The 12620-nt window shown below is 43.4% G+C and overlaps 1 protein-coding gene across 2 annotated transcripts; it reads left to right on the top strand.

Annotated features, from left to right (window-relative positions):
- The first annotated feature begins 2340 nt into the window (after window positions 1-2340).
- HLX (H2.0 like homeobox) lies at window positions 2341-11208 on the top strand. 2 transcript variants are annotated; one of them, XM_070949224.1, is made up of 4 exons: window positions 2414-3010; window positions 4955-5134; window positions 6035-6219; window positions 10368-11208. In XM_070949224.1, exons 1-4 carry the CDS (start codon window positions 2464-2466, stop codon window positions 10779-10781), a joined length of 1326 nt encoding a protein of 441 aa, XP_070805325.1. In that variant the 5' UTR covers window positions 2414-2463; the 3' UTR covers window positions 10782-11208. The 2 variants fall into 2 exon arrangements, with proteins under 2 accessions (XP_070805321.1, XP_070805325.1); XM_070949220.1 differs by lacking the exon at window positions 4955-5134 and having other exon boundaries at window positions 2341-3010.
- Window positions 11209-12620: the final 1412 nt, after the last annotated feature.

Raw genomic sequence — 12620 nt, forward strand, 5'->3', positions numbered from 1 at the left:
CACTAACCAAAGAGTTTTCCTCCCTGCTGTTCAAGTAATTCTCTTTATGTAAAATTCATTAGGATTGGAGGGGCTGATAAAGATTGCAAAACAAAGCACAGTCATTTAACTGCTAATTGTGAAGGGTATTTACATCTCTTTGGTGTTCTTAAAAAAGAGTCTTCGATATAGAGATAGTTTGATATTAGGAACACAGAATGTTTAGACTTTAAAAAAATGCCTAATGACCAGGGCAAGGCTTGCTTTATGCTTGTAATTCTATAGGCTAAATACAAAGTCTTTTATTTGAGTAAATGTCATTTATTTCCACCTGGTCTTTAGGGCATTTATTTAGACAAATCTTGTTGAAATTAACAAGCAGAAGTAGCATGTTCATGTTCAGAAATACGAATTGGATATCTAGTTATGAGGCCACTGTCATACCCCTATACATGTTTTTTGTATAATTACATGGACTGTATATATGTTTATTTATGTCATGTTCTCATCATATGCCAAATTAATAATAATACAATTTAGAAATGATAAATGTGGGAAAGAGCAAAGTTGCAAACATTTTTGTCTCCATCGTCCACACATTCAGTTCTGGACTGTAAGATTTCAACCCGATGTTTAAAATAAACATGTAACAAAAATGATTCTATGATTAACATAAATTCGGCACTGTTTCCAGTTTAGAGAAGCATCCTGTTTTTCTGATATTTCTATCTCTGTAGCAATCCTGTCTTTGTATGAGGCAATATTCCTGTTTGATGGGAATCAGGACTCGAAATATTTTAAAGAAGGAATAGTAGGTTTTGTGGGGAGAAAAAAAGATTTAAAACTCAAAGGCAATAATTTAGACTAACTGTACAAAATTGTGCAAAATTTGTGTTGCAGAGAATATAAATGGGGGAGCAGTCTTATATTGTTGGAGCATTGAACTGGCATTAAGAAAGGCATGTTTCCTCTGAAGATCAGCACTGATTACTTTTCTGTTCCAGAGGTTCAAATTGAGGGTGGATAACCATCTAACCTATAACTGTGATAGCTCTGCGTTTTAATATATGATATCAAACACTTCTGGACCTCATGGGATTTATTTCTAAGGGAATCTATTTTTTCTTCCTGATTTTTATCACCATTCCCTAGCACTTGTTTCTGTGACTGGATCAGATTCCAAAAATCTCTTTCACTTCTGAAAAAGAAGTCCAGATCCAGGGGGTTTGTTTGTGCTATCTTTGTAGGTTCAGGCCTTGTTGCCATCCATTCACACATTTCGAAATAAAACAATCGGATGTGTTGTTTGCGCCGGCCTAAAAAGGAATTGCCTTTCGAAACAGCCTAGCCACAGATCCAGGGAGCTCACTGCGGTGCACTTTATCCATTGAAATAGCAACTCGATCCTTCAGCGACCCACGGAAGTTTCGGGCACTAGTCAGTCCCAGCCTACCTGTTGGGTAGAATGAAAGGAGCTGCGTAAAAGATTCATCCTCCCCACACCCCAGATCCTCCATATTCAGGAATGGAGGGGAATGACACCGCCTCAGTTTTTTTTTAACACTCCTAACTCCGTTAGAAAGGACTTGGTAATTCATTTGGAAAGGGAATGCCCGCTCTTTGCATCGCCCGCGAAGAATTCTCCGAAGAGAAACCTAAGCTGCCTCTGGCGCTGCCTCTGATTCTGAAGCTCAAATGGGGACGGATCGTGAAGAATAAAGAGAGCTACATGCTCCGAATCGGGCATATCTACACCGCTTCCTTGGGCAGAGAGGACCGGCGAGACCAATTAGCAAGAACCCTGCAGTTTCGAGGAAGACCCAGTTCAGGGAAACGGAGAGCTCCGAAAAGCCGATTTTCGCTGGGTCGAGAACCGTCACAAACTCGAGGGCACGGCGGAGGCGTGGCTTGCTGCTCCCCCTTCTTCCTTCCTTCCTTTCTTGGCCATCCCTCTGCTGCTCTGATTGGCCGCTTCCCGTCCAATCAAATCCCAGAAGAAACTTTCTCTTTTTCTTTTTTTCTCTCCGAAGTAGAAAAAAAAAAAGAGAGAGAGTCTGGGAAGCTGATTTTGCCGAAGGGTCGTGGGCGGGTGGATACTTTTTATTCCCCCCCCCCTCTTCCTTTTTCCAGAGAGGGGAGTTTCTGGTGTGTGTGTGTGTGTGTGTGTTTGGATGCGGGTGCGCGCGCGAGATTGGGTTTTTTTTTTTTTGTGGGGGGGGGGGGTTGTTGTTATTTTGTTTGTCGCGCCTGGCTTTCGCAGCGCGTGGCTGGAGCTCTGCGTGGCCTCGTTTCGCCTCCAACGATGCGGCCGGGCCAAGAGACATTTCGGCGTTGAACTCTCCGGGCTGACCAGAGGAAAGGAGGCAGTTTATTGCTCGCTGGTTTGCTGGCTGGCGGCGGGTCAGTCGGAGCGCGCAGTTATCGAGTCTGTGGGTCCATCTGGCCAGTGAAAGGAGCGGAGAAAGGAGCCGCCGGATCGGCAGGATGTACACTGCCGGACTCGCTCCCTTTTATGCTTCCAACTTCAGTCTGTGGTCAGCGGCATATTGTACCCCGGCCGGCCCCGGCGCTGGCGCCTGTTTCTCCTTGGATCCCTCGGGGCTCAAGAAACCGTCTTTCTGCATCGCGGACATCTTACACGCTGCCGCAGGAGAAGCCTCTGTGGACGGCCTGCCCGGAGGAACCGCGGCTAATCTGGCTTCCCATTTAGGTGGAATCCATGCCCATGCACAGTACCACGGCGCCGCTTCCCCGCTCAGACCAACACCCATGGTGGCTCCGGACACTTCGGTCGCCTTCGCCTCTAGGCTGTCACCTCTCTCGGCTACCTACCACAACTCTCATCCTCAGCACCAGCGCTCTCCCACAGGCGGCTCCGGCGGGGGTGCACGAACCCCGGGCGGAGGGCAAAGCCGCCAGACCCACTCCGGCTCTGCAGCCGCTCCCTCTAGCAAAGACTTGAAATTTGGGATTGATCGCATTTTGTCTGCCGAGTTCGACCCGAAACTGAAGGAGAGCAACACCCTGAGAGGTTAGCTTTTTGCTTTCTTCTCCCTTCTGGAGAATGTTAAATTGTATGTGGAACAGAACGTGTGTGTGTGTGTGTGTGTGTTAAACAGAGAAGCAGCGCCCCTTAGAATTTGAGCATAATAATCTTCTCCGGTTCTTGCAGGTTCCTTTCAACAGTCCTTTAGAATGGTCGGTACTGTCTCTTTATTTGAAGGAAGATTATATGTAATCTTCCCAGTTCAACTGGAAGGTCAACCCTGTGTGGTCCAACTATGAGGTTGCGGACCCTTGCTTACAACCTGCAGGAAGGGTGGGTTGAACTGGGGAAAAGAGTCTACAGAAGGGCCCGTTTTGCTAATCTTCCTTCAGTTACTAATGCCCAAACCTTTTAGATTAGCTCGAAAAGATTGAAAAGAACAAATAACAAAAACAAATCTTTGACTATAATCAAGTGTAACTTGTAAAAGCCCAGCCCTTGCTAGAATTGGGGGAAGGAACCCAACACAGCTCTGCTGCAGCTGCAATATTTCTGTTGTTGCTCAATGGAACAAACAGTTGAGCAATTGGATTGCTTAAAAATTCAGAAATCTTTGGAAGAAATTCAGGCCAGAGTCTCCTTCCAGAATGTATTTACTTGGAAGTAAGTCTCATTGATATGGATACTGCGGTTCTAAACTAATTGAGTGGCTTTTCTCTAGGATCGCAGGGTATCTGAATTGTCGGTACATGTAGTCTTTTTTTCTGACTCCCAAAATTGTGAATAAGTCCTCCATGAGGTAAATGGGGTTTATTTCTCAGCAAGCATTTGTAGCTTTGCACTGCCCATCAATGAATGTATTAATCTGGGTGTTGGAGATAAGAGCAACCGACCTGTCTCCATGAGCAAAGTCACCCCATTATTGCTTATGATGGGCATATTTATGACCCAAAGGAAAATGATCTTTGATTGCACTTAATGTTAAATATCCTTGTGGATTATGAGAAATGCAAACAGCCCAAGAAAGCTTTATTTTCCAGGAGATAGCTAGACAGACAGACAGACAGATAGGATAGCTGTGATTTAATTGTAAAATCACATTAAAGCTGCAAAAATCCTGAGTTTGAATTTTTGGGTTGTATGGCTTAAGCTCCCACATGGTGAAAGCTGGTTTTTTGGATTGAAGCCCAACCCGTTGCTGAGCATCCTTGGGCCTGGAGGTTGTTTTTACCTATCAGGTAAATCAATCTGCTGGTCCCTTTGCAAGCAAATTTAGAGAGGTTCAATTGAAGAATGTGCTGAATCAAGGAAGGGAGAATGGTCTAGAGGCCTGTCACAAACATGAATTGCCCTTTTACTTTCAGTGTGGCTACTTCACATTTGTAAAAAAAAAAAATTAAGAAAAGCAGTTTGGGCTCTTCGTAGAAATATCTTTCTTTGGCTGCCCTCCCTGAAACAGTCTTCCTTTGTTTTTCCACTTCCCTCCACCTATCCTTGGAATGGGAAGGATTACCCCAGATTATCAGCACTGCAGTACAAATGGCTACATTAACTGGGAAATGTAACTAGGGAGAAAATCTCTTATGGCCACCCTCATCTGTCTGATATGTGGCATCAAAGGCCAAAAGAGGCACCCGAGAGTTTGCTGGAGAAGTTCTTCCCTGGTTTGGGCCTACCCAGTCACCAGAGGAGTGATTTCAGCCTGTTTTGAATGGAATTGGAATTGGTTTTACAGTTTAGTTTTGGTCTTGGATGAGAAGCACATGCTGTGAGCCTCACAGTGGCATTTGTACACAGAGGAGTTTGTCAGTTTCAGGTCTGTTGAGGGCCTCCAAACCTTTGAAGGTGGCCTTGGAGTCCCCCCACTTCCCTACAGGCCACCAGGGCTTGCCACCAATGGGCTTATGGCCGAGGTATGTAGAGAGGGGTTGGGACCTGCACCATTCTGCTAGTCTTGTAACAGAGCTCTCCTTGTTCCTGTGCCCACAGATCTGACCTCTTTATTAACCGCCAGCCGCCCAAGCGGGATTCATGTCCCCACATTACAGCCTCCGTCCGGCCAGTTCTTCACGTCTCTAGAACCCATTAACGAGACTTCTGGGGTCCTGGGACCCTTAAACACAACCCCAAGGAATTCCGTTCAGCACCAGTTTCAAGACACTTTTCCAGGTATAAAAACTCATCCTGAGCACGGATCAATCCCTCTCTGCCACTCTCAAAGTGAGAGTGAACCTGGTTGCCTTCCGATTTTCCCATCATCCCTAGACAATGTGGCACTTTTCCTGGCTAAAATTTACTCCCTTTGGAAGGCACCCAATTGAGGAAAGTAGATTAATTTTTTTTTCAAGGGTTTTTTTTCCTTACTCACTTTTACTCTTGAAATAAGGATCAACGAAGCAAGCCTATGGAAGGCTCAGCGCTTGCAATTAGGAATCATCAGCACCGGATCCTAAGCTCGTTATTTGTTTCAGCAGAGCTTATTTCCACGCAAATGGATCCTGGTTATGGATGGCCCCTTTGACAAGCAAAAAGATCGGCAACCTTAATCTTAGGTGTGAAAAAGGAGCTAATGAAAGACTGTTTCTTTGCTCCTGACTTAACTGACATCCTCTTGGGGCTATAACTTTGGAAGGCTGGGATTGTTAACGTGGCCAAGAAATTTAGCAACATCTGGAAGATCGAGGGTAAAGGCCCTGACTTTCAAGGAGAATCAGAGCCCGGGAATCCTTAGAGGGGAGTTAAATAGACTAGCGATCCAGCTGCATAAAACGATCCAAAGAAAGAAGAAATTGTAGGGGCGGGCTGCGTTATTTCAGGCGCAGTAGCGGCAGCACAGGGTTCTTTTGCAACCACTGAAAAACTAGTACTTTACTTACTACAAGACTAGTAATCCTTGACTACTGGAACGGAGCTATTCTTAGCAGCCGGCTTCTACTGGAGACTTTTTGGGAAAGTTAGCCCCCTTGGACGTACTTTCCCTGCAAGCGGGGGCGACGGGGATTCGACTTTTATCCACTCATGATCAGCCCCTTAAATGCCTGTCTCTCTTTTTCTTATTCAACCTTCCAGGTCCGTATGCGGTGCTTACGAAAGACACGCTGCCTCAGACCTACAAACGGAAACGCTCGTGGTCCCGGGCGGTTTTTTCTAATCTCCAAAGAAAAGGATTGGAGAAACGCTTTGAAATCCAGAAATATGTCACCAAACCGGACAGAAAACAATTGGCCGCCATGTTAGGGCTCACAGATGCTCAAGTAAGGATTTTTTTCCCCCTACTAAAAAACTCCTTTTGACTAATTTATCTGTAGCCCCAAAGCCGATTGAGCATTTAGCTGTGTTTCTACTTGGACGTCTATTATAAATCCCATCCTTCCACAGACTGTTATTTGTTAAAGTTTAAATGCTAATTATTTAAAGCAAAGGAAATCTGTCACCTTAGCAAAGAAATAAAACCCACATGCTCCTATATTTAATATGTAGCAAATAGACTTGCCCACTTCACCTTTCATGCGCAACACCCACACCATAAGTGCCTTGTGGTATCCCTATTTCTTACCCACTGGACAAACCAATGTTTCCAGAGGAGGAACTTATCCCATATAGTGGTTCTACAGTAATATCTTATTGAAGCTGTTTTCATTATTCCTTGGCTTATTCCAAAATAATTTCTACTAGTGGGATATGCACAACAGCCTCACTACCACAGCATTATTTCAGTTAGGTTGGCAGAACACATGGAGCTGGGCAGCTAAATCATTAGGCCACATTTCCACAGCACAGCAAGTCATAAACAAAAATAATAAATTTAATCAAGTGTAGTGGGTTAATGGTGTTATGCAACTGCAGCCCTTAAGATTTTGCCTGATTTGGTTAAGATTCATTACTGAAGTCAGTCACCAATGCTTGAATTCAGGAAACTGGATATAAAATGGAGTTCTTATATGCCTGTTAACGTCCTCCTTCATATTTGTCCATATTCAGAGAAGCTGAAAGCTGCCTCCCAAGTTTGTCATCTAACCCATCTGCAAACTCTTACTGAACAGAGTGTATGTTTGCGCAACAGCCTTAACCACATCAGTTACAAATCAAGCAACTATTAGCCAACATGTTAAACCTAATTTTAACCTTGATTAGATGTTGTGGGTCTGAAAGGGTGTACATGATGGAATGTTGCAAAACCTAACTACTTTATGGTTCAGTGTATTGGGGAACCAAAAATAAAGATCAATTAAATAAGCTGTTAAACTGGGTAGATCTTGTTTGTAGAAGGTGGTTGAAGTGGACAGTGTTTTATGTGCGGGAGAGGCGCCTGCAGGGCAGAAAAGAACAACTTAACCGCCCCTCCCCCACCAACCTCTGGGTGCAACATAAGCAATTTGTTTCTACATGGCTTCATCCTGAGTAAGACAAGGCAGTAAATAACACGTCTAGCAGGACCATAAATTAGGTCCGAGATTGATCTGTCATTACAGCCAAAGTGTTTATTTTGGCTGCTAGCGAGAAATGCCTGCAAGAAAGAAGGGACAACTGGCTGAGAAGAAACCAAAAATATGGACAATTGCCATTGACTCCAGCCTAATCCTGTGGAACTGAGTCCACAGTTCAATTCTGAGCTTCAGATTTTTTTTTCTTCTATTGATGTAGTGGGAGAAATTGGACAAATGCACATGTTTTCTTCCTCCCTCTCCAGTGTTTTCCATCACAGTGGGTGAAAAGGGATCCTTGTTTTTCCTCCATTCATTCACAAATGCCCTTTCTGGGTGAGTGGGGGCTAAATTTTATAAGCCAGGAAAGTCTGTCTTTTGAGGAAGGAAAATTTCCGAGCACTTTCCCTAACTAATGTGTAAACTGTAGGAAAATGCCAATACTATCCTCCTAGCAGCCCTGTGGATTAAAAAAACATCCCTTGTTCAGCGAAAAGGTGATTCTTACTATACAAACCTTGATTTATCGTCCAGATTCTATCGTATCACAGATATGGGAAACCTGTGAATGTGTAGAAATGGCTGACTGAACTATATTTCCCAGCAATTCCAGCCAGGCTAATCAATGGTGATAGATATTGGAAGTTCCTATAGAAAGTGGGGTGGGGGTAGACAGTAGAATAATATTTAATGAAATAACATATAAACACAGAACATATTCTATAGTTTTTAATTATTTTAGTATCTTTTCTTTGTACCACAAAGAAACATATTGTACCCTATCTGTAAAGTAAATATGTCTGGGAAAGCAGGCACACTCTTAATTTTCCTGAACTCACTTGAATTGTTTAATTGTGCTATGCTACAAATGGCTTCTGAGAAGTAATTTCCAGAGTTCACTGGATTTTTTCCATGGTAAATAGATATTGCCTTAACCTCTTTCTTTGAAAACCAAGTTGACAACTGTAACCTGATCTCTCAATTTGTTTTAGAATAAATGTTAAAATTAGTTACCAAGCTACATATGCACTTATACCATCAAGAGGCCCCTCTTGTAATCATTATCAATGACAACTTTTTTATATGAACAAAATAAAAAAAAATGTAGTGATAGAAGTGATAGGATGATTATAAAGGCAGATTCATAACTTGAATCTGATAACAATATCAATGTTATTTTATTTTTAAAATGTTTAAATATTTTTAAAAATGTAGGTATAAATGGGATAAACTGTTATCAGCATCATATATCCCCACCCCTTGTTTACATATACTTGGTCCTCCTGTTAGGAGAAAGGAACTCCAGCCGCTGGAGTAAATTCAGGCTGAGGCACATTCCCTGCTACTTTCCAGAACTAAAAAGCCTGGGCTGTTTGATTAACATTCCAGCCTCAATCACCTGTAGACCACCCAGATTTTAACAAGAAAAAATGGAATGAAGGGAGAACTAAGAAATAAAATGAGACTTTGTTATTTTAATGTGTAAAATGCAGAGGGACAAATTAAATGCAGAGTTGTACAAATTAAAGAATTTATATAATTTTGTTGTAGCCGGAGAGCAGAGGAAGACCTGGATTTGTCTGTTTGTCTGCCTGTCTGTTTCTCTCTGTCTCTGTCTGTCTCTGTTTCTCAACTCAGTTTTGTTAGGAAGTGAAAATCTAAACCAGTGACTTTGCCTGCAAATATTTCTGCAGGAAAATGCTGGGCTCACTCTTAGAAACAGCAGGATTAAGAATTTGTGAAGTACTTATGATGGGAAGGGAAAACTTGGGAATTCAGCAATTTCATTCCCCCATTGATACATGATTTTTTAAAAAAAGTCTAAGGTATTTTCCTTTTCCTCTCTTCTGCCTTTTTTTTTTGTCCACTAATGTCACCATCCTTGATAATGCCAGTGCAAGGAAAGCCAAAATAATGAATTAGCGCTTTAGATTCACCCGATTTCCTTTATTATCTTGCATAAAAAAAAGGGGGGGCACCTTTAAATCCTGAATTAAACTTTGGAACCCACCTCCTTTGTAGGGTCTGAACAATTATGTGGCTAATGTTTTAGGAGGACCCAGCAAAATGAGCCCAACCTCCAGATTTTGTCAGGAAGGAAAGGGACAGAAAGGAATGGATGACATTCTGCTCAGGTAGCATAAACAGAGTCAATGTTGTGCTTTCAGCTACTCTTGACTTCTGGCAGCTACTTGGACACATCCCTGCAGGGTTTTTTGGCAAGGTTGTGGGAAGTGACTCTTTCCTAGACTGAGAGAGAGGGACTAGATGAAGGTCACTCAGCTCTCCATGTTCTAGCCTGCTGCCTTAACCACTCCTCAAACTTACTGAACTCTAGGGTTAGACTCCCCAAATGCCCAGACAATTGTGAAGGGCTTGTCCCCCTACCAAAAGCATCAACACCTCCTCCTCCTCCCACTCCCAAGCAGCACCCTCCATCCTTGAGGTGATATAAAGCCTGCGCTCAAAAAAGTGACATGGCCCAACAATGGTTGGATGACTCATGAGAAAATGGCCCTAAATTTTTCATTTTAAAAATGAGAATTAACCTCAAAGACATGATCCTTCCGAATTACTGCATTGTCCACTTATTTCTTTATTCACGAGAACTAGAATATTTCACTCTACTTTTTAAAAAAATATCCCAGACCAGGGAGGGGAACTATTACAAAATGGAGCAAATGCCGGTCTAGCCCGAGTTAATTTTGAGCCCCTCCTCTCTTCTGTATTTGTCTCTTTCCCCCCCCTCCCCACCCTTTGCTTTGTGCTCTCCACCCATCCATCTTTTTGTTATCATATTGATGTATTTGTTCTTGTTGTGTTCCTTTGTCATAGTTTACTTTAGTGTTAGGGCTTTATTTGTTTTAGTTGTGTTCCGTTTGCACGCCTTGCGTTTTTCTTCCTTTTCATTATTCTAAGCCGCCTAGGCAGCGGATAAATTTAAAAAATAATAAATGCATACATAAATTTGCCCGCAGGTGAAAGTCTGGTTCCAGAACCGGCGCATGAAATGGCGACATTCCAAAGAGGCGCAGGCGCAGAAAGACAAAGAGAAAGAACCGGCCGAGAAAGTGGCTGCAGCCGGAACGGCTCTGGGGCCTGGGCCAGCAGGCGAAGCTGAGCTCGAGCGCAGCCCGAGCCGCTCGGAAGGCGAAAGCGACAGCAGCGAGGCCGAATCCCTGGATCTGGAGTTCGGAAGCGACGCGGAAAGGACTGAGCCGGGAGCTACCCCTGATCAGGCCCTGCAGCGGCACATCTCGGAGCTTCACCCACCTGCCGGTTTGGAGACCGCAGCTCACCCCGAGCCGCCTCCTCCTCTCCCAGGCCTGGAGCAAGGCCGGGAGCCTCTGCGGTGCCCCGAGTCTTCGTTTTGCCTGCGGGACTCTCCGTGATGGCCTCCCTTCAGCCAAGCTGGGAACCTGCCAAGAGCCCCAGCTCCGAGGGCTCAGCCGGACAGAGGCCTCTTGGATGCCGGATACTAACTCCTAGTGTGGGCGTAGCGCTCCGGAATGGGTTCCGGGGGAATTGACTTTGAACGGCGGGTAGAGCTGGGCTACCTTCGGAATCGGGGCCCTGTCCCTATATGGAGTGTGCGGGGGCGGGGGCGAGGCCTCTCCAAAAGACATGGGGTGGCCGAGAGGTGATCCTGCAGGCCTCCAGACGGTGCGCCCTGAACGGGTCCACTCAGGTAGGCAGGGAGGGAAGTTGGGCGCCTTCATGGCAAAGAGTCCCCCGGCCACGAAGGCTTCTGGTTAGAGGAGCTTAGCAAAGGCCAAGGGGGGGAAAATCGGCTTTTGCAGCCTTGGATCCTCCTCGGGTTCCCTCGCCCCCCTCCCCCCCCCCCGTGGCAAACGGTTGCTTGAAAAACGAAGCTGGGAGAGCCAACAGACTTGGAGGAAGATGGAGAAAAGTGGATTGTAAATAAAAGAGTTTCTTAACATTTTAACGGGTATTTTTGTTCATGACAAAAGTAGGCTAGTTGCCTTAGTGGTCTGACGGCTGAGTTGCTGATTCTTACCTGCTGCACCTGAGCATCGATTATCTTCTCCCAAAATCTCCAAGTTCTGTGTGCCCCCCCCCCCCAAGGATGGTATGTAATAAGTACTTTGAAGAAAGGGTAGGCAAAGTTTGTTCCAAACTTTTTCTGAACTAAGAAGTCCGAAGTTGTAGTATAGGAAAGCAATCCTTTTAGGGATTTTAAATTTCCTTATTTATTAAAAAGCAAGGGATTTCATACAGGGCTCTGCATTTAATTTCTTTAGTTACAATGAATGGCTTGGTGATAAGCAAATGGCACTTAAAAATAATCCACTAAATAAAATTTGAAGGTGAATCCTTCAATGTGCCCTAAAAGTAGAATACCAATACAGAGGAAAATGCAGATTAATTTAATGGAGGTATGGAGCTATGGTTTCCAAGCAACTTAATAGCTGTGTCCCTTTGCATGTTCATTTTAACAGCCTGCTTTTGGGAGGAACAGTTTGGTATCCGATGTATCTCCATGAAATTTATTTCTAAATGCATAGGGTTGTGTTCCACCTACTTGGGTATACTTTGGAAAGAACATCTACATAATTACATTATTTGGTTAAAGATTCAGGCATGCTCATGTTTATTACTTAAAATTGCTTTGAATAGAGGAAAAGTTATTTTCAAAATAGTCATAGCAAAAAAAAGGCAGTTCCCCTCCACAAGTAATTCATGCTCTCCATTGTTGGCTTCTTCAGGAAAGTCATTCTGAAACTGGAAATTAAGATAAAATGCAATTCCAATCCCAATTATTTGAAACTTAGTTGGTAATAAAGCACATAGCATAAAGTTCCTTCCTCTCCAAGCATTTTGCTCCTCCTGCACATTTATCTGAAAAGGAAAGAAACAGCATTACAAATGATGAAATTGTATATTTAGGAAGAAATTGGGTCTGGGGAATAAGAGAATTATAGGACAAAACTGATTTACCTTTTAATTCATCCTCCACTATTTCACTAACAGCATCCAACTGAATGAGGCAATTGAATTTGAGAAGAATGTTAGGAGTTTTGTTACACCTTAAAAATAAATAGATTTATTACAGATTGAGCTCTCATCTAACTATTAAAAAAAACTAATGCTGGGACAACAGTAACAGTAAACATTAGGGTAAAGAGAAATAAAAAGTGCCAGAATATAAAGATGGTTTTAATTCTTTCATTGGCAGTAGTAGTTGCTAGATGGTTAAACAGACTTTTTTT

Source organism: Pituophis catenifer, unplaced genomic scaffold (assembly GCF_029215685.1).
Source record: "Pituophis catenifer annectens isolate HBS135680 unplaced genomic scaffold, rPitCat1.0.hap2 SCAF_1, whole genome shotgun sequence".
Lineage (NCBI taxonomy): Eukaryota > Metazoa > Chordata > Lepidosauria > Squamata > Colubridae > Pituophis > Pituophis catenifer.

Coding starts and splice junctions, on each gene's coding strand:
- HLX (XM_070949224.1), top strand. CDS start 2,464: ATGTACACTGCCGGACTCGCTCCCTTTTATGCTTCCAACTTCAGTCTG. Junction 5,135..6,034: donor GTTTCAAGACACTTTTCCAG/GTATAAAAACTC, acceptor TCAACCTTCCAG/GTCCGTATGCGGTGCTTACG. Junction 6,220..10,367: donor TAGGGCTCACAGATGCTCAA/GTAAGGATTTTT, acceptor ATTTGCCCGCAG/GTGAAAGTCTGGTTCCAGAA.